Here is a 22,242-nt window from a genome sequence, read left to right on the forward strand (position 1 = left end):
TACAGCAGAGGTGATTTTTTGTGAGTTTTCATTAGCAAAGTTTGCCATTCTTGGTGAAGGACCTCTTGTGCCCTGAAATGATTGCTCTGTGTCTCGGTTAACGGGCAATGAATGCTTGCCACTCCAGGCCAGACCAAACTGTGAAACGTTACCCCGTGCAGCTGTGAGTTGTCCCTGCCACTGGAAAATGCAATGCAGGAGAGTGAGTATCATTGCTGGTATTACTATTATCACATTTAGCTGCTAGCATAGTAGGACTGGTTGGACTTCAGGAAAGGAATATATTTGATATAACCCACACGAATACTTCCTCTCTATCAGCAGCTCCTTAAAACAGCACTCAAGGGTGCAGGCAAGCGGATGTGCTGTTTGTGGCTGTAGGCCAGGTGAAGGAGAGCTTTTGCTCTCATCGTGGGCTGGCTGGTTGCTTTACAGAAAACGAGCTTTGCCCTCTGGCAGTCCAGCTGTGTACAGAGAAGTGTTTTCTTTCTGTAATGTCAATGAGAGGTATAGTTGTGCTCTGAATGGCTTCTCCATAGGCTGCTTCTTGCCAAGCTGGTTTATGCTTTAATATTTTAATTTTTCCCATTACTTTTTCAAACCTGCAGGAAATTCATCATTTCCATTATTTCCACAAGCTTCACTTGCACTTACTGTGTGAAGTCTTTCATCCACAGGATCAAATCAAAGCTACTCCTTTTGACCATCCAAATTACAAAGATGCAGACTGTGATGCATTATTTTAAAATTGACTGTTAAAATTTAAAAGGAATTCCAAATATTTTTAATAATTCTCTAAAACAGTCTAAGGACATCTGTTAAAGTATTGAATTTCATTAAAGACAGCACTGGTTGGGATTGCTTCAGCTGCAAATTAGGGTTGTCAATTAAAGTGTTTTTTCTGTTTTAGTCTCTGATCTAGGAGTTTTTAGCATCTCTTCCAGAGTGAGCCAAAGCCAGACAGCTAGTGAGATGTTAGGGCTTGTTTTGCCATGTGTTTAACCTAGCAAACAATCAGTTGACACCTTTTGTGAAGTCATCTATGTTTCACTGAATACCCTGCTACTTAGCGAGGAAACGAGCTATGCTGTTTTGACATATTTTTTCACTTTTCACATTTTTTATTCTGCAGCATGTGTCCAACATTTTAATATATTGAGTAGCGGTGGCAACTTCTTTTGTGTGTCTACAAAAATTTGCATTATCTTTACACAATTGGGTCTGCTAATGAGGGGCTGGAGGAAGAGGCAGAATGATCTGTTTACTATGTATGATTCCCTGCAGAGAGGAATAGAAGATTCGTGGCGGGCTGGAAGTAGATAACCACTCCAAAGAGTTCTTAAAAGATCCCAGCCTCACCTGTGCCCAGAAATGGAGCTGCAGCCCGGAGCAGAGTGGGATCCTCCATCTACCTCCTGCAAGGAAAATGCTTGAAATAAGTCAGAAGCAAACAGGAAAACATCCAGAAGGAAAAAAAAAAAAAAAAAGTCCTACTCCCATCGCTGTCTCTACCTCAGTTTCTCAGATCTACCTCAGATCAAAGGAACCACTGGAAAGAAACAATAATGTAAAATAATGTCAGAAAGGAGGTGTCCGCTGATTTAATTTGCAGAGTTGCATAGGAAGTTAAATCAAAGGCTGTAGTTCAGTGCAGAGCAATGGGACGGCCGAGGTGGACGTGAACTGCGGCTCTGCTAACACCAGAGTTAACAGGGGGTTGTTGTCAAGAGGTTAAAGTTGTAACAGCCGAGTCTGGGCGTAAAGAGCAGGTCAGCGGCAGCGTGTGGGCTGGGAGCAGCGTCTGCTCGTGCCAGGAGAGGTGCGGGGAAACCTTGTTGTCGTGTTTGTGATGAGAGGAAGAAGAACAAATGACAGAGAAAAAAATTTGTCAATGCATCAGATAGCATGCAGGCAGTGAAATATGTTGGGTTATTGTGTGATCAGCGATATCAGATGTATTTTATCTCAGATCTGCTTTTCTGAAGAATTGGGTTGAACCTTTGGAGAGAAACAGGTAGACAAAGAGAAGAAGATTATTTTCCCTACTTTTCTGAACCCAGAAGAATAGTTAATCCAGTTTTCAATTCACTTCCATTTTCTTTGCATCAATCTCAAGAGTAAAATATATTTTTTTCTTTAATATTATTTATCTGGAAAGATTTGGAACTGGATTGTTGCATATTAGACTTCAGAAATGTGGTGTCTCTCATAATTATGGAGTTATAATTAATCAGACATGCTTATTTATTGCATGCTGATATTCTAACTCTAGGTCTATGAAGTGTTATGACAGTTTGTGAGAATATTACTTCACTACATAATTATTTTTATTGTGCTGACGATGCCATATTGAGCTAGATTTCCACTTGCTCATGTGCATGAGTGTGAAAGTGTTAGAGAAGTGAAAGGTTTTGTCTTTTCAGTTATAATTTCTAACTGGTTTAAGAATTTTTTAATGCTTTAATTATTTTTTTCTGTGTGATTGAAGGAAGCTGGCATCATCACCAAGCTTGCAACTGAGGAAACATCTTTTAAACGTTCAGTGGGTAAAAGATGTCAATGTTGTTACCTTTGTAAGCAGAAGATGATGGACAGAAAATCTGCAGAATTTTCAGCAAAAGGGAGTAATTTTTTCAGCTCTTTTTCATTTCTTAATGGAAGAAGAATTACGGAAATGAGAGCGGGCATTGCATTAAGTGCTTGAAATGTTCCTTCCCTGCAGACCAATAAAAACATAACTCTTCCATTAGGGAAATTTAGTTTTTTGAAGGCTGCATGAATCTGAGCTCTGAATCAGTGAATGAGATGACTATGCTGGGGTAAGCATTTCAAAGTCTGATTATGTATTTAAGTCTGTCGTAGGTGGATAGCAGCTCTTAGCTTGTCTTGTAAGACCTCTTTGGAGCAACTTTTTCTTTGACTCTTTTTATATTAACCACTTGGCTTATCTTGTAGTACTTCTGTAGTGCAATCTCCTGTTACGCAAATGAGAAACAGTTTCAAAGCCATGGGGACTTGAATGACTTTTCCTACCTGAATTTGGACTAGAAGGTTTCCTGGCTTTTTCAAAACACTCTAGCTACTTGCATAACTCCATAGAAGTCAAACAGTGCAATTCACAAATGTGACCTTTCTGTGCTTCCTATGGCATGTTTATAGTGGTTATAGTCTCACCTATGACTATAGATTATTGCAGATTGTAGCTATCTGCCTTTAAAAATATCCTTCATCTCTAAGTGTAAGATGAAGATGTAGCAGTAAACTGCTATCGCTGGGAGTGTTCAAATTAGGTGTCTGATCAGGGCTGTAGAGAATTAATACCAGAGCAAGTGGGTATTCAAGTGAAGCCATCTTTTCTTCTGTGCTGTTAACCATAAAATAGTAATAAACATTAATTTCTAGGTTCTAAAAGATCACAAATAAAAATTAATTAAAAAGAGCAAAATCATTACCAGGCATTACCAATGCTCCTTACTTCCAACTCACTAATCGTATTTCAGTTTCAGATACTATATTACTTAAGCTGTCAAACACATCACAGAGGTATATAAGGATGATTTGTCCTCATTTAGAGTATGAAGAGATAGAGACACCAGGAGCTTCTGAAACTTGGCCAAGGCCTGGAAACGATTAAGTGGAATTCTTTCTTTTTATTATTTTTATTTAGTTGTAAATAGTGAATGTTTAGTCACATGTGGGGCTGGTTTTGTTTTAGTTTTTTGAGGTTTGTTTTCTGCAAACACTGCTGAAAATCTTTCACCCATCACTAGAAGTGTTCCTTGAAGCTCCAGTCCATCACAGGGCTCCCATGAGTGCATTCCTGTGCTCCTGTTGTGTTTTATATGCAGACCACCTAGTCCTTCTGTCATGATCCAGAAAAATTGCATCAGTACAAGTATTAGTTATGTTCCATATAAATTCAGGAGGCAAGGAGAACACCCCTGACCTACCCGATCCTCCATCCCCATCCTGATTATTCATTCCTAATGGAAAGACTTTGAAACACTGGAAAGAGACTTTGGTGGAGGAAGCGCATGGACATAAAATTTTCAACTCCTTGCTGATTTTCTTGCTATTTTATCTCCTCTACCAATCCTATGGCTTAGTCAGTTGATGAATTTAGTCAGCTGCCTACTTTAGACATTATGAAGAGATACTGGCAGTGAATTTCCACCTTGCACATTAGATTTTTGGCTGATTTAAGTTGAGGTCACCCTGTGCTAGTGCCGTAGGTGGCTAATAGCCCCTGAGAAACCAGCTGTGTGGACTGGGGCTGCCTGTAGAAAACACAAGTTCCCAGGTGTCTTGGATGCATTTGCACACAGAAGGAACCAGATGGTTTTCTCTGTGGGTTTTCTTTGGCTTTACTCTGCGGGAGAAATACCTGAGATGGATGCTGCCAGGTAGCTGTGTGGCTTCTGTGTGTTAACAGCTGCTCTAACTCTTCTTGCAGAGGCATATTCAAAGCATAAAAAAGAAAAATGCTCAGAAATCTGTGTGGTCAAGTGGGGAGAGGGAAAGACTTCATGTCTTGTGTATCTTCAGACTTGATGGGATGGGTCTGGTCCTAAGCTAGCATTCCAGAATGTGACGGTGGTATGTGCCGGACGGTACGTAAGCTCTTTGAGATCAAAGGCACTTTCTACATGTTATTAAGGTTTTCTTGTTTGCAGCCTTGGGCACTCACGTGTGGTATCATAGATTCATAGAATCATAGAATGGTTTGGGTTGGAAGAGACCTCAAAGATCATCTACTTCCAAGACCCCTGCCATGGGCACGGACACCTATGCAGACATAGTCACCCATTGGAGTCATCTGAAGCTGTGTGCAATATTGCAGACTTGACTCTGAAATGCACTGAAGTGCACAGTCAACCACCCTCCCAAAACACCATGACCTTGGGGAAGCTTAGGTCAGGTCCCATATCACCTGCGCATTTTAAAATAACAAGTTGGTTGACTTATTCTGGCAATAAAGCTAACCTTCCCTAAAGCAAGGCTAGTCTCTGGGACATTATCTGGGCCAGAGGTGTGGACTACGGTTTTATGCTGGACAAGTTAATGCAGGGTAGTCTGTACCTCAACCACACACCCAACCTTGGGGCCATTAGCAGCAGCCCAGCAGCATGAAGCAAATCTCCAGGTGTCTCAAGAAGGCTGGTCTTGGGCAGCTGTCCACATCTCACGTGCTTGCTCTCGTGCTCTCGTTCCAGGGCAACCCACTGTACTTCCAGTCTGCCAGAAATGTGACAGTGAACATCCTCAATGAGAAGACTAAAGTCCTTACTCGCCTTGTAACAGGTAAGGAGGAGGAAAGGCTGCGTGAAAGAGTTAAGGAGGGATGAAAGCGAGTGTGTTGTGGGATGCTGTGTTGGCTTTAGCACGCAGGAGGGGAGCCCAGGTGTCTTGTGAAGTACAAATGAAAACTTCGCTCCACTTTGTAGAAACAAAGCTAGGGACATGAAAGCTGTGCTGGAGAGGCAGCTGGTTGGTGCTTTCTGATAATGAAGCACACCATCATTTTCATTTGAAAGCCGATCCAGAGACAGAAAGGTTAGTTGCACGACTTCAGGGTCAAGAAGAACATATGCAGGCTGACACTTCTGTTGTAACAGGCACAGGCTTTTCCCGAGACACTTTTAACTTGCCTGAGATCTTGGGAACTCGGCTGATTAACTGTGGCTGGGTTGGGACACTTTGCAATTTAGAGCTCTCTGTGCCCTTCTACTGATGAAGAATGTTCTCGTGCTCCCAAGCATAAGTGTGTTTGATGGGGAAATGGGTATTTCATAAATCCTCAGTGCACAGCAGCCTTTGAATGAATGCATGTGTAATTTGGGTTGAAAGAGCCTAATGCATTATACATGCTAATATATTTTATATATATATATATAGGATATAGGATAGATATTTATTTATTGAGATTTATCTAGGGACTGGGAGAAGTATTGCTGTGTGGCAGAGCCAGTAATCCATAAACATGTTGTTTCTACGTGAGACTGGGTTGTTTGGTTTGCTTATATAACATCTTGGCCTCTAGTCACAGTATTAAATAATTAAATATGCAGCTTCAGTAAGCAATGATTTAAGCAGCATGCATGAAAATTGCCTGGAGGAAGGAAATAAATTCAACCCCAAGCTCCCTGATTCTCACATTCAGAATTAACGTGTTGGTTCTCCATATATTTTCAAGAGGGTATTTGATTCACTCAAGCACCTCCATTTCATAAGAACTTGGGAGGACACAGTCAGTGACATCTCCCAACATGATGTTCTGGATATTGAGCTCATTTCTGCGTGCGGCAGCAGCTTTGGTTTCAGAGTGGAGCAAAGACATGGTCCCATGTAGTACGTGCTGCAGTGATGAGTAGGGAGGCAGTTAATTAAAAAGGTACAAATCAACCTTTTCTCAGAATGGTTGCAGGATTTTTAAGTGTTTCCAGGGATCTTGGCATAGCCTCACTTTTCTGTAGTCCGAACCACACGTGTGATTCTTTGTTTGCCCTGATGCCAGTACAGATGACCTGTGCCAGCAAACGCTGGGTGTAGATGGAGTTAGAAACTGCCTATAAGAAAATACTGGCTAATAGCTCTTATTTCTCTTGCCTTTTGAGAAATGAGACTAGTCAGGAAGATGGCCAGAAGTCATGCAAAGTCCGACCACCTGCCGTGTGCAGTAGCATATTCCAGGGAGGTTGTGGCTTGGACTGGTTGGACGAGGCTGTTAGATGGTGATTTCTCTGAAGTTTAGCCTAGGTCAGGTAACTGAGGGGTCTGCTCTTTGCAGCTTTTGAGCCACAGACCTGCACAGAATTGCTATTCAGGTAGCTGATGTTTATCAGGCTCCACAACAAAATGCATTGCCAGAGGCTTTCCAGCACTGCGGTGCACAGCAGCCTGCAGGAGAAGCACCAGAATTGAAATAAGAGCTGTGAAGCAAAGTTTTACTCATCTAAAAACTTTCTGAAATGTGGGAGACTCTGCCGTACACCTTGGCCTGCAAATGGTTGAAATGGTCTAAAAGAAAACATTTGCTCCTGCGATGATGTTTGTCTTTTTTGTTGTTGTTTTTTTTTTTTAATTCAAATTGGACTGTGCATGACACTGATATCATTTTAATCCAGGTAAATTTAACAGGCAGAACACCAGGAATCTTTCACATTGCAGCATCAGTCCAAGCAAAATGTACTTAGGAACTCTTGATGCCTCTTACAGCTGCACCGATACTCTCAAAGCATTGCTGGGTATATTCACTGCTAGTTCATGTGTGGGTCTCTCTTTTTGTAAAAATTTCCCAGCTTTCCCAAGTTTAATGCTGATTTTATGACACACACAAGCATTAAAAAAACCCATAAGTAGATATATTTGAGGGTTGTTATTTGGGTAGGAAACAGTGCCCTTTTCTAACGAGAGGTCACCCTCTGAAAAGCACAGACCTCCCTGCTTGATGTGTCAGATGCAGGTTGTATCTGCAGAGCTATTAGGATAATCTCAGCAGATGGGTTTAATAAATGTATGAAGCTACTATGTGATTTTCTTATACTTTTCACTAAAAGGTTATGGTAAATCTCTTCTTCCCTCTAGGTCCCCAAGCAGTGGAAGCACACAGCCAAAAATTTGAGGTGAAAACCCTCTCTGGAAAATTGCTGTTTTCTGCAGATGACAACGAAGTGGTGGTTGGAGCAGAGAGACTGAGAGTTTTAGGTAAAAGATCATTCACTAAATCACTGTTTTAATATGCACCTCTTCAAATTTTAGTGCAGTTCTTTCATGCTTGCGGAAAGCTTCTTTTGGAGATAAAGCCTTTCGCTGTCTTTATTGCTTTGAATCTTCCCCAAGCAGATAATGGCCAGGAGTTTCTATCTGAGGGTTTTCTTAACTTGCACAATATGTTATTTCCGCTCCAGAAAAAACTCCCCTGGAAGTGGTTTGTCTGGCTCAGTGAAGTAGCTTTAAAACCAGCTTTGGGAACTGAACAACTCTATCTCTTGGGTCTGGGATGAAGGGCAGTGAGGGATTGCTCCATGGATGCTTCCATGGCTGCAGTCACTGTGTGGAGGGAAACCTCAGGCTTCGTGGGTTTGATCACACCATTTTCACCAGCTCCTCCTTCATTCTAAAACCAAGGAGGAGACCTGCAGTGAAAAAGTCACCACGAATTAGGACCCCACATTAATTCTCTGAATAGTTTGGTGGCCTTTATATTAGCTATCTTTCCTTAGCCACGTGCAAGAGCATGTTGTGCATCTCTGAGCCGCCTTCAGCTACGCTGTGGGTAGGGTTAGGTGTCCTGTGCACAGGAGGAGAGGCCAACCTTACCGATGCCACCGCTTCCCCATCTGCCTTTCGAGACAGCTTGAGCTCCCCTTTTGCCTGTGCGGGATCTGCCTCCCCAGCTGTCCTGCCAGCTAGCTTTACATTGGTAGTTCTGACAAAAACTGGTGATACACTTTGGGTTTGGGGAGTGAGGGTTATTTATTGTTTGGTTTGAATTTTTTTTTTTTTTAATTAGAGAAAAGAAACAGTTATGGTAACTGTAAAATTTTAAAATGCATTTGATTGTTATATGAAATTACCTCATAGGAACTTGAATTCTCTTGCTCTCCAGTTCAGTCCGTGCTCTTTGGTTAGTCTGAGATTTGCTCATGAATGTTTTCATGTAGGACCAGACTGGGCAGCTCAATATTGCTGACAGTTAATCACATAACAGTGCCACTGGTCCCTGGGGATGCACTGATACCTGTTTTCTAATGGCTTGATTTGGATGCATCTCTTTGCTCCAAATTGTTCCTTACTTCTCTAGTAAGCTCCTAAAAACAGAGATATCAATGGAGGAGCTTAGAATGATGTATAGTATTTTTAATTATTATTATTTCTACATATTACATTGTGTATTATTAGTATACTATGTATAATCTAAAGGAGCTTAAAATGAGTGCCTCAGAGTCAAACTACCATGAATGGCATTTTGTATCCAACCCTTAACATTTTTCGTTACCCGATGTCATGCTATTCTAGACGGTTCCTGTTTGTGGAAAAACCAGGAGCAGCTCTTTGCAAGTCACTGTTGTTACATACTAGACTAGTTCAGTCACCAGCTGTACAAAGTTAGGTGAGTTTTATGGGATAAATGTTGAACCTCACAAAATTAACAGTACTTTTTTTAGCTTAAAACTTTGAAAAGGACCATTCAAAATTCTTGCAGTGTTACAGAGCTGGGGAACATTTGTCACAATCCATGTTCTACCACAAATCTCCCTTCCCACCACTGCACCCTTCAGAGCTAATAAATTGTACAGTCTTTGTGCAGGGTAGATGAAGGCAGGAAGCAACAGTTTTTAAGTGTTTTCTTGGAGACCTTAAAATGAGAGAGATTTATATCATTGATTCTTTAAAAAAAAACAAACAAAAAACCCCCCAAAAACAAAAAAAACCCCAACAAACCAGAAATTTTTCCTTACAAGTTGCAAGTACTCCTTTTCAGATTACCTACTTACAAAAATATTGCTTTTTATTTACTTTGTACTTTGGAGAAACCAGCAATTATTTTTTATAGTTACTTTCAGTTTCTGCCTTGTTTTAGTCTCCAGAATAAACAGCATCAAAAATATTGCTCACCACTGTAGTGCACTTTCATTTTTATGTGCAACTGAGGGTTTCTTGGGGTTTATTTGGCTTATGCAGATCTATCAGAAAAGAAAAGGTAGAATGATGGCACTGGTGAAGTTACATGGCGAGTATTTCAATGACCTTGTGCTGAAATGCTTTCAGAGTTCATGCTTGGCTTTGTTTTTTCCCCAGCTTTGCTTCCCCAGTCTAATTTTATCTCCAAAAGTGTTTGCCATGGCTGTTTGCCATGCTGGGAAGTGTTATACCATATGTTCATATTTCTTCCAGTGTTTTTGTCTGCACTTGAGGCTAATCCAACTTGTAGTAGACAGACAAATTCCTTTGATCATTTTTCTGGTGTTTGGGATCTCAGGTGCTGTCGGTATGTGTCTGCTGACACCTATCTACGCTATGTAAATAATCTCAACTTGTTCTTGTTATTGCTGAACATGTACTTGTTATAGAAGGAAGTGTATGTCTGCAATCTGGCATGAAAGTCATCTCGCAGAGGTTAGAGCAGCAGTTACTGGGCTTGTGGCTAGCTTTTAATCTTGTTAATGATAATTACTTTTTTTCTTTGTACGCTTTTCAAAGTTGATTCTGAAAGTTTGTTCTACAAAGTAATGCTGAAGCCTTGTCATGAGAAGAGACATGCTTTCCTTTTTTGAAATGGACTCCGCTCTGGGTAGCTAAAGGATTTCTCGACATTAGCAAGGCATTAAAAAGGGAGGAATACACAGAATTATGGATAAAAAAAATACAAGTAGGACATGTGCTGCATTTGATGGTGCTTCAAAAAATTGCACACCACAGGTAGTGCAGATTGCCAAATGAAAGTGCTTTTTATTTTAATTGTATTTTGGGGGGTTATTTCTGATTTTTAATCATTAAAGGACACAGAAAGACAGAGTTAGTTGCCTCTGCTTTTCATGCATGATGTAATTTAGAGTACTTCAATGATTGTATTTGATTTAGTGAATCCAATCAATCCTGTCGTCATAGGAGAGATTGGAGGATAACAGGAACTTCTGTTTGAGGACAAGGGCAGCCCTCTGAGCCCTTTGGTCGTGGTAAACTCTGATAACATCTACACAACCTTTTCCAGCCACCAGCACGATTTCCCTCTGCCTTGCTCAAAGCGAGCCAGGAGCTCAGCAGCTGCATTGGTCCAGATGACTCAGAAGGACCTCATGTTTGCCTACAAAAAGTCATGTAGAAACTGAGACTTATGCCAAATCTGGTCTGCCCTTTTTCTTCCAAGCTCATCTGCCAGTGCCTGCGATTGCCCAGCCATCTCCTCCAGCCTTGTGGTGGGATTGGATGGCAGCACATCCTCACTGCTAGCACCACTTTCTTTTACGAGCTTCACTCCTGTAGCATTTGAGCACCCCATGATCTTTTAAAAGATACTACAACAAACCTCTGAGCTGTTCTCATTCCTCAGAACCACGGCTCTGGTTTTGCAAGGCTTAGATTTTGAAGGCAAAATCCGCCACGTCTCTGCCCACCAAACAGCACCACGGTGCTGCTCCTGGGGTTGTGCGTGCCATAAAGCGCAAACCTTCCCTGAGCCGGCCGTTGCCACGGTCAGCAGTGCACTTTGGCAAACACCTCACAGATGCAAACTGATGCCTCGCTGGATGTCCCCCGTGGAGTCATAAACACATACGGTCTGCATTATGGGAGATGAATGAGCTGGTCCCAATTGAATTCACATGTAGTACGTCATGCAGCAGTTCTCCTCCCCCGCTGCTCCTTCCCTCCCTCCAGAAACGAATCGTGTTCACTCTGTCTGAAAAATGGTGTGTAAGAAATACTCTTTAGTTAAGAGAGCATTAAGAAATAACTTTGATATATATTAATTACCAATTTCATTTAATAGCATATTGAACATTATAGCATTTATAAACAAAAGACAATCATAAAGCATTATTCTGACTGTTAATTAGCTCTATTTATTCTCCAGATTAGTTTTTAAATATGCCCTCTAGATGCCACTTGATACTAATTAACAGAGTTACATTATTATCTCTATACAAAAGCATTTTTAATTAAATCTACAGCAATTTAAATTAGCATGAGTTTTTACAGAAATTAAACTCTGGTCAGATGTTTAATTTAGCCTTATAAGACAACATCTGATGACATGGCATTGTCAGTTCTCCCAAGGGCCTTGACATCTTTTTTGGAGATTATTTTTTGAAGTTTGTTTTCAGGGAAACTTGCCAGTAAACTCTGGTGTTTAATATTTATGATGGATTTAACCCTTTTTTTTTTTTTTTTTAAGACTAAATATTGATGGGAATCCACATGTATTGCAGTGAGCTGAGATAGAAACACAAAAGACATGTTCCTCCAGCTTACAGGCTTTCGCAGTCCCTGGTTTTGAGTGGTGGAGGAAGGTTAGTGTGGGAGGCAGGATTGCATGGGCTGGATGCTGTCCCGTTACAAATCAGTCAATGCTTTTTAACCACCCTTGCGATTACCATTTTGCTTTGCAATAAGGATAGGATTAATCATAAAACCACAAGGTCCTTTTTCTGTAACAGAAGAATATAGGGATTGCTCCCAAATTGCTCCCACTCTGGGTCCCTCTAAAACGTGCCTCTCAGACATTTATACTAGTGTAGCATAAGCTTTTCTTCTAATATAGCCTAATGATAAAAATTTGGCTAAAGCCTTTCCCGGCGGCAAACCCTAACTAAAACAGCTGTATTTAGAGTAGGGTAGGATGCCTTTCATCTCCCAGACTGCAGGGGCTTCTCTGCAGGAGACGTGTGACCCACCCGCCACGCGTTGCAGTCCTCCCCGGCACCGTGGCTTGCTAAAACGTACCTTTGATCTCGCCAACCCCTTGCATGCCCTCCCTTCAAATAATTAGCCAGTAGCTCTATGTCTACCTTGTAGCTTTTTTCCACTGTAGCATATTCCCTCTGGGCAAGAGCCATGTGGAGCATGCAAATGCTGACCACAGATTAGACTTCCAGGAATGTTAGTTTGGGAGCATTTTTTGTTCTACTTTCTCTCCAGGTGCCTGGGAATGCACCTGAAAAGAGGAGTCAGCTGTTGAAATGTTATTGTAAATTTATTAATGTCTGGAGTATTCATTCCAAAGCATATTTCCAGCATTTTATTTATGGGCTGTATATTAAGGACTGTAGAGGTTTTAGTGGAGGAACACCAATGATAAAAGCAACGTAGTCCAAGCTTATAGTCAATGAGATCACTGCATGATTGTCTCCTAGAAAGCTCTTTTAAATGGGAGGGTTTGGGTTGGGGGTTTCTGTTGTTGGGGGCAGAGTGAGTAACCTGCTCTGTGTTTGCAGAATACAAAGTGCTGGGTTTCATTAACCATGATTAAAAAAATGCATTTGCAGTGTCCTTCACTTTGGACAAGAGGAGAACCTAATTTAATACGAATGTGGTGAACTAGCTGTCTTTAAAGCTTCACATCTACAAACATTTTGAGGGAGCTTTGTATTAGCTTGATCTGGGAGGAACCCTGCAGAACTGTGGCTGCAATGCCAGCCTGGTTAAAGGACTCTGCTCACATTTCCTCAATATTAGAATTTTAGTAGCTTCTTGGCATGTCCTTTCTAGCTTATGTTTGCTGAATATTTACAGCAGAGTAAGCTTAATGAGTGCAAGAGTAGTTATATTTCATTAAAATAATCCACAAAGTTATTTGACTGGTACCAGTCATTTTAGAGGGTGGTGTAACACAGAAATTTAACAACTTCCAGGAATTATCACCCATTCTTGCTGCATGCACCCTTCTACACAAGTGATTATTTATGTGTCAGGACATGCACGGTTGCCCTTTACAGCAGCCATTATGATTTCAAAATGGCATTTTGCTGATTTGTTTATGGCAGAGTGAACAATTTTTGTAGCCAAGTGTTGAAATGAGGCCCGATCCAGAGGAAACGGAGCTTTCTGGCCTCACCATTGAGTCTGCTGCAACTTTATGCCCGAGGATAAATGCCAGGCTTGAATCTTTGTATTGTGGATTTTGTACGCTTTCCTGAAAAATATGTCTTTACTACAGGTCTGTAAATAGCTTTTTCGAAGGAGAAATGGTGCTAGAAGACTCATTTCTTAGCAAATTGAAACATTTTCCTACTATGATCGTTTTCCTTTACAAAGGCAGCAGAGAAGTTGCCTCTAACTCAAAGATGGCTCGGTGCTGCTGAAGCGCGGCCATTGCGCCTTGCTGGGGTACCTCGCCGTGCTTCTGGAACCCAACGCTGTACCATCAGCCTGGGGTCGGAGGCCTTTCCCAGTTCAACCAGTTGCAAATGAGCTCCTGCTCGCTCAGGCTGCTTCAGGGCACCTGGGGGGAGCAGTTGCTCCAGAGCTGCCTTCTGCTCTCTCGGCAAGAGAAACGAGCGTGCCACGACCGTGCTGCTCGTGAGGCTTGGACAGGCATTTGACCTTTTGCTGAAGATGTATGAACTTCTTTAGGAAGCAGCTACGAATATTGACTACGCACTCCCTATAGGTAATTAAGCAGTAATACTAATGCAGTCCCGGAGTGGTTGCCAAGCTGTCATGTAGTCATTGGTCCTGCAGAAAAGGGACAGAGAATAAAATGAGGAAAGTAGGGAAATACGCTGGCGAATGAAGATACCAGGTTTTAGCACTGGCACTAGCAAGACTGGGAACAACCTCCGCTGTCTGTAGCATTCAGTCATGGCAGCGGAGTTTCATCAAATTTCTTTGCACTTATTGCAGAGCTGTGGTGCTGGAAAAAAAATACATTTAGCAAAATTAAGGAGCAGCAAGGATAAAAAAAAAAATGTTTCGTATCAGTGATTAAAGCCACAAGAAAATTCTTTTTTGCTCTCAGGAATTGCAGTATTGCTGTATCAGCGTAAAGTCAGGTATGAAAACATGATTTAATCTGTAATCAGCAGTGACAAAGACTTAAAAAACTATACAGAAAAAAAAAAATTATTGAATTGGGTGGGGTTTTTTCCCCAGAGGCTGGGATGGGATTTCTGGATGCTTTCTTCCAAATAAAGTTTTTTTATTTTCCCATTGTATAAGGGAAGGAATTAAAATGACCAGATCTTGAGCAAACATACAATTCTTGAATGAATAGTTCTGATTGCTTTGCTGCCTTGAGGGCGAGAGGTGTAGATGCTGTTGTCCATTCCTTTTAATGCCAAATTCAAATAACATTGCCTTCCTTTTACAAAATCCACTCACCCAGACTGTAAACTTGTCTTTTGTTGGAGGGAACAATGTGTGTCGGGAGAGAGATATACTGAGAAGTTTTCCTTGTGTTTGCTTTTACTTCAAAGTACATTCCAGGCAAAAAGGATAGCATTTATGTAAAGCGTATAGGCTTCTAGTCCAGGCTGAATGTGTGTTCAGATTGTGTTACCTTAATCCTGTTTAAGGAAAAAGAAGAATCATCCACCATCAGATTAATATTGATTAAATGTCACAAGGATTATGAAAGAAACATACTGTACACTTACCAAACACTGAAATCAAGTTTAAAAGCATGGCAGATTTATATTTTATTTCCTAAGTGTCTTCCCCAGCCTTCACAACCTGATCTGTTTGAAGCTCACATAATATTCTCCTTGATAAATTTCCACTGTGTATTCCTACTTCAGGTGCTCTCCTGAGTTTCTTTACAACTTTGCACAAGAATGCCAAGAGCTTCAAAGGAATTCAGTGATGACATTGCTATTGTTGAGCTGCAGAAAAAGTGTTGAAGGACCCCAAAACTAGTCAAGAAGGAAATACCAAGAGGTTAGCATAAGTTGTAGCAACCTTTCTTTGAATGTCTTTTCTCAGTTTGGATGCAAGCCCTTCTGTTCTTTTCTGTTATTCCCTTCATGTTTCTCAGACATTCAACCACTGAAGCTAGACTGTTGAAGTTCAACGTGTGTCTACAGACACACAGATCACTAATGACCCACATGCTCATTTTAGAGCTTGTGGCTCATCTTGTTTGCAAGTTTTCTAGCTTAAAACCAGGCTCCATTTATTTCTTGTGACTGTGAGTCAGATAACTGCTTCTCCTCCACCCGGCAGAGCTGGCAGTGTTGGAGTCACAAGGAGTTCCCATCTAGCCTAACTCAACCACAGCCCAGTGCCTAAGGGTTGACTCACTCCCCATGTGCCTACAGTGCCAAGAACAAAACCTAAATGATTCTACATAATTTATATTACATTTTTATTATAAAGACCTTCGTTGATGCTGCACATGATTTCATTACATAGATTGCCCTTAAATGAACAACTCCCCAACACTTTGACAACAAAGCTAGGCAGACAGTCAGACCTTTGCAATGAACTGTTTTTATAGTATCCTAGAAAGAAACATGAATGAAGCTTTATGGCTTTTGTTCGGTGCATTGGCTTAACCTAGCCATGCTATTAGTGTTGGGCCCTGAAATGGAGCTCTTATCGATTTCAGATTTGATGGAATTCAAGGGGAGCAACAGCAATCACTATGTTCATCCATTTAAAAACATAAATTAAGGATGAATAAGGCTTTTAAAGCTAGGAATTAAAAGAAGTGGGCACAAATCATTTCTACCTATATTGCACCGAATTTACTTCCTGGACATCTGTTTGCGCAGACACTTTTCTGAGGCTGTCACGTATTACCCCGATGAGACCTACAGAGGAGAGATCCTCATCAGGTGGTGTTTTCATGAGCAAATTGCTGAATGTGTCCTGATCAATAACAGTGAGAATAGAAGTAGTTTATGGAGATCACCAGCACGCTATACATTGCCTCTTGACTTTAGCTAGAAAAAAATTGTAGCAAATACTTCTCCTTCTCCCCTCATTTGCACAATACTACATTAAGGCAGAGTGCTAAAGAGAAGATATGCTTAAGCCAACTTAATCACCAAGTTCGTCAAAGGGCTCTGAGACCCCAATTTCATTATAAAGCAGTGATATGCAACATTAAAGGTGTACCGTCGGTCTGGAATTATTGCTAAAAGAATACAGTGGTAAAGAAATGAAAGAAAGAAAGGAAAAAAGAAAGTGAGGAGTAGCTAACCAGGTTGCATCTCCACCTGAGCGGAAACCTGATTTCTCTCCTTCGCGTTCTGTTCACCCCCAAGTGCTGTTCAGCTGATTGCCACCTACCCTTGACAGCAGGAGCATCAATCATCAGTCTAAAAATACCTCTCATCGCACTGTATTTGAGCTCTTCTTCTCTCCCTTCCAGCTGATAGCAGTAGAAGCCTAGAGCAAGTTTTGTCTGGAGGGAGTGGTATGTGATCAGTATCTCGCCACCATGGCTGCAGCCCAGTTCTGGCCAGAGGGAGAAGCGATGGCCCTTGCCTTGGCACCAGGGAAGATGCCAGGACAGTGTCATGCAGCTCAGGTACTTCTGCAGCACACAGGGGAAGCAAGAGGCAGCTTGGAAAGCTGAACTGTTGATGCCCACTTTCCTCTGGTTGGATTTGTTGCTGGTTAAGAAGGTGCATGTTCCAGCTCAGATTTGCTCCCTTCTTGGGGCATTTGTAACATCTCTCTCCTCTGTGGAGTTGCTGGTGTCCAGCCAGCGTTGAGCTCACACTAGAGCCTGTGCCTTGGTGGGGTGTTAGTAATCTCCCAACCTTTTCTCACAAAGCTCATGAGATTGATCAGCCAGCTCCACATTTGGATGAAGAGGGCTGATGCTTCAAAAGTTGCTCTTCAACAGGAGACTGGCAGCCCAACATGCACATACAGAACATGATGCTTCTGCTTTGTTTCAGTGCAATACTGGGATTAAAAAAGCTCCTATGTTTTGGATTCATGTCATAGAGCAAGATGATTGCCAAAAGCTCAGCCCACTGGCTCTTTGTGTTGCTCCCATGTTGGAAACAGTGAGGGCAGCTTGTTGTGCCAGGCACGTGCTCTGCAGCAATAAAGGACAGTGTCTTCCTGTGCGAGAGCTGGAGCTGTTCAGAAGATGCGACAGACCAGTGGCACTGGAGGCTCCTATGGCGGGTGCAGAATGGGAAGAGGGAGGTGAGAGGAGGTCCAGAAGCTGGATGTTGCTCCAGCAACTCACTTGAAGTGGTTCAAACTGCAGCCAGGCTTGTCTCCTGGATGTGGCAGTAGGCTTCTAAGAAACCGCTAGTGCCGGATATAATGCAGCTCTTATTTGGCAGACCTGTTCTCATGCACTCCTTCTTCTGAGTCTCAAATGAAAGAAGAGAAAGAAAGAAAGAAACAAACAAAAAAATCCCCAAACACTGAAATTGAACTGTAAATGTTCCCTTGCCTTAGGACTCTTGATTTTTGTTTTTTGCGTGAAGTGAACACGTACAGGAGTCTTGGACATTTGTGTCGCCACATCTCATGCACTAGAAGGGGAAAAAAAAAAAAAACACTCTGAGTAAATCTTTATGGTGATTCAAAACACTTTAGGTAGATCCTGTCATATGCTTTATAAGTTCCTGACTGATTGTGTGGAATTAAGTTATTGGGCAGAGAACCAGCTAATGGAAACACATTGATGAAATCATTTTTGAGGGACATTAAATGGAACTTAAAATAAAGCTGAAATGGCTTTATGGATTTTTCAGTCAAACTGTTTATGAACATTTATCGGTGGTAAATTACACAGTGTCAGAAGAGGGAATCAGTAGGTATGGCTTTTAATAGAAGTCGCTCTGATATAATACTGTAAGAAAAAATAATTTATTGCCTAGGGATGTACAGTATAGTAGGTTTAAATACAAATTATATGATTGTTTTCTCTTAACTGTCTTTGGCTGTTTGCAGGTGAGTTATCCCTAGCAGCAGCAGAGACTGTCAGAAGATGAAAAAAAAAAAAATATTTTCAGTACTTTGCAATTAAATAGAAATTTCATATTATGCATTTTTCATGGTAGATACCAAATGTTTTAATAACAGATAATTCAGGAAGCAGAAGCTATGTTGTACAATAATAAATTTAATTTACTTTTGCTTTGTACTTAGTAAAGGGAGAAGAGTGGTATAGTAGCTTTGATTGAGAAGGGAGATTGTAGCAGCTAAGTCTTGAAATGTTGGAGATACACATTTGCCAAAAGCCATCGTTCCTCATATAGAGGACAGTGAAAATGAGACTAGAGGAGTGCAAGACTAGAAGACACCTTCTGGTCTTGCATATCTTGTCCCTGGTTTTGAGACCCCCACATCTTATAGTCATGAATTTTTCAGATGTTAGGTTGTCTGTCCCATCTTAACTGAAAAGCTGCTCCCACTTTTGCTCCTCTTTTGGCTAGAAAACACCCTTTTCTTCCCAGATATATTTGGGACGAGTTTCTTGCCACTTGCTTTCATACCAACATTGGCCTACAGCCAGTAGTTCTTTTTCCTTCGTGTTATTTATCCTCCTAATGTATTTATACACAGCATTCATATCACTTCCTTGGCTAAAAAGCCAAGTCCTTCCAGTCTTCTTTTGTAGGAGAGGCTTTTTCTGTTCCTGCAGTCATGACAATATTTCTTCTCTGTACACTTTCCTCACTGGGGTTGAGCTGGGGGCTACATAATAGTTCAAGGATTCACTGATGATTCATAAAATAATGTGATTTTTTTAATGTTCCTGTTAGACTCGCCTCTTGCCTTTCAGTTTAATGTCATGTTTGTCTTCCCTTTGGCCCTGTCCCTCTGCCATGAATCATGGGTAGTGCTCAGCCTTTATCCAGGGGCATTCCCATCCAGGGAGCATCCATCATGGAGCAGAAATTCTTACTACTTTCTAAGCACATGACCTTGGACTTCATATTTTTACATTTCACCCCCTCTCTCTTCTTCCATTCCCTAAGGTCTTTCTCCGTGACATTCCAGTCCTCTGCAGAGCCAGAATAGCCCAATTCAGTGTCAACAGCACATTTCCCTCAAACTTCCCTTCTCTTTTTTGCCAAAGCCTTTAGTAAAAACACTAAATGAGGTCACTTCCTCCAGCCTAACGGCTTCACTTTCAATGCAGTCCAACATTGATGCTAGCGCAGCCTGGCTCAGAAATTTGATAGAGGCCAAGAGCCAGACTTTGACACAAATGTCCAGTGTAGCTGAATGTGTCCAAGGAGCTGCTGATCCCGCAGTCAGAGACCGAGACTCTTGAGTGAGGAAGAGAGAGGGCTGGTGAGAGTGGGTACATTTCAGGTATATAAATTCCCAGTAGCACAAAGAGAAGAGGATGGTTATTTAGTGTTTTTCACAGTCCAAGGCAGAACAAGCATGCAGTGAAATCGTCAGGCAGCAGGTTGAAACCAAAGGAAGTTGTTCTCCACAGTATTTAATTCATCTGTGAGCCCCCTGCTAAAGAAATGGAGACACAATTGTAATTAGGTGAGGTGAGGAAAGCTTATCAGTGTCTCTGCAGAGGCTGGATGACACGGCCAGCTCAAGGAGTCCCTCAGCTGCTGACAGCCAGAGTCAAGGGAGCGATGTCTCAGTCCTGGTCCCTCAGCATCCCCTCGTGGCTGATGTCCTACTCAGTGACAGGGACAGGTGGCCCTTTGGGAGATCTTGTGTCCTTAAAACAGAATAATAAGAAATTATATTGTCAGGGCAGGCAGCCTTATCAAGGCAGGTAGTCTTCACTTCTAATTCGTATCAAAGGAGAGAAACAGAAGAGTCTGGAAATCTCATTCCTATTCCCAGTGCATAAGGGACTCTTCCATGGATCTGAGAATAAATAAGACAGGAAAAGGTTTTAAAACTGTGTGTAGGGAAAGGAAAACAAGGAGATGGATGAAAGGAATAGCAGGCTTTTTTATTTTCAGCCTTCCTGAACTGACTGCATTGGAGTCTCCGCTGGCTTTGTTTCCAAAGTTGCTTTCTGCATTTGAATTAAATAATGAAAGCCTGGAAAACCCCAGGTCGTTAGAAATATGCTACAGTTTCTCCTTATTCTGCAGGCATTTCTGATTACTTGCAGGCCGTGATTTGGGGCTTTGCATAACTTAAGTAGCTGACTTAAAAGTGTGTAAAAATGAATTAAAATTACCAGCATAAAGTCACCATTTACACAGTACAGGTGGATTGGGTACAGGAATATCTATGTGCACCTCTCCAGCTGCACTTCCTCATCTTCCTCCCCTCAAAAATGATTGCTTTATTATGCAGATATGTGCAGGCTGCATCTTTTGCTAAGTTTCATTGCAAAGCTAATAACCAAGGCAATTGTGTGGATAAGCAGAGACTTAAATCATTTGGAAACCGTTGAGAGAGGGCAGATCAGATAATAATAACCTTCATGGCTGGAAAGTTACAGCTGCTTTTGACAACTTGTAATGATGAAGGCTAATAGTAAAGTTAAGAGCTAAATATCTGTATTGGGCCAGAGGATCAACTTCAATTCCCAAGTATAAAGCTTCAAACTTTAGACTTGTGTCCTCTTTGAGGTTACTTTGGTTTTCTCTGGGTTAAAAAGTTGTTTTTTTCTTTTATAAATCTTAGAGTGCTTATTTTCATTCTGGTTTTTTATTTTTTTTCTTTAACACAGTGGGGCAGCTTAGTTAATTTATTTCAGTGCAAAGAAAGTGTAGTCTTACTGAAGCCACAGGTGTTTCTCACTTGTAACAGAAGTTACAGAAGGATGTTGTATTAACATGTTTTGCATCATCTCAGAACTTTTTTTTATTCTATAGTGGTGACTTCCAGACTGCCCATGGGTAACAATTATAATAGCACATGTTAAGAGAGAGCTCAAACAGTATATGTAAAAGGTCTGATCAGGATCTGTAGTTTGCACCAACAGCTTTATCAAAGAAAAAATTAAGGAAATAAAAAAATGCTACTGGTGTCGTTTGCATGCTGCCACTGAAATTGCTGTGATGAATACAGATAATGAATGACTAATTGTTCACAGTGTGTCTGAACACAAGACCATAGGTCTGAATTTAGGAATATAGGTCAGACTTGCTCATAGAGTAGGTAGCTGTATATTAAAGAACACGAACATAAATTTCTAGTGCACTGCTGTGAGTAAGGCAGTTAACACCATTCTTAGCTGTGTTTTAATTGGAAGTTTCAATGGGAGCGAGAAAGTGACATTCTGCAGCACAGAGCATCAGTGACAGCACTTGGGGACTCCTGTGCCCCAACAGAGTATTTTAAAAGCGGAAAGGGTTCAGAAAAGAGCAATGAAAAGTCCAGAAAAATCTGCTTCCCAGTGAATGATTCAGAAAGCCGTAACTTTTCAGAGAATAAAAGAGAAGTTTGTGGTGGTTGGGTCACCGTCAGTAACTATCTACAGAAGGTGGAGGGTCTGCTCATGCAGGGCCGATTGGCTGGCATGCGAGGGCACGAGATTTAGTGGCTGAAAGCTGATGTGAGACCAATTCAGATTAGATGCACATTTTTAAATTAAAACAATTAGCAGAAAGGCTTACCAGAGGATGGCATGGGCTGCCTTTGGCTTAAAACAATGAAACTGCGAGAGCACATCTTTCTAGAGAGACACAGCATGGCTTGGTCACAAATACGGACCCGATGCAGGGATGGCTGGGTGAAATGGCCCAACCTGGGCTATGCAGGTGGTCACGTAAGAGGATTGCAGTAGCCTGAAACTTAGGAAAGCTGTTCACATTGCCTAGCAGTTTACAGCTCATGATCTAAAACCACTCAGCAAATGAGGATAGTATTGCTCTCCCCACTGTCTCTTAA

General features: G+C 41.4%; 1 protein-coding gene across 8 annotated transcripts in view; it reads left to right on the plus strand.

The window, feature by feature from the left end:
• Nucleotides 1–22,242, plus strand: part of SGCD (sarcoglycan delta) — a 342,386-nt gene that overhangs the window by 285,366 nt on the left and 34,778 nt on the right. For all 8 annotated transcript variants that reach the window (XM_054841867.1, XM_054841870.1, XM_054841873.1 and 5 more), the window contains 2 exons: nucleotides 5,214–5,301; nucleotides 7,585–7,704. In XM_054841867.1, the coding sequence (XP_054697842.1) occupies nucleotides 5,214–5,301; nucleotides 7,585–7,704 (208 nt within the window). The remainder of the gene's footprint in view (nucleotides 1–5,213; nucleotides 5,302–7,584; nucleotides 7,705–22,242) is intronic.

Source organism: Grus americana, chromosome 14, assembly GCF_028858705.1.
Source record: "Grus americana isolate bGruAme1 chromosome 14, bGruAme1.mat, whole genome shotgun sequence".
Classification (NCBI taxonomy): domain Eukaryota; kingdom Metazoa; phylum Chordata; class Aves; order Gruiformes; family Gruidae; genus Grus; species Grus americana.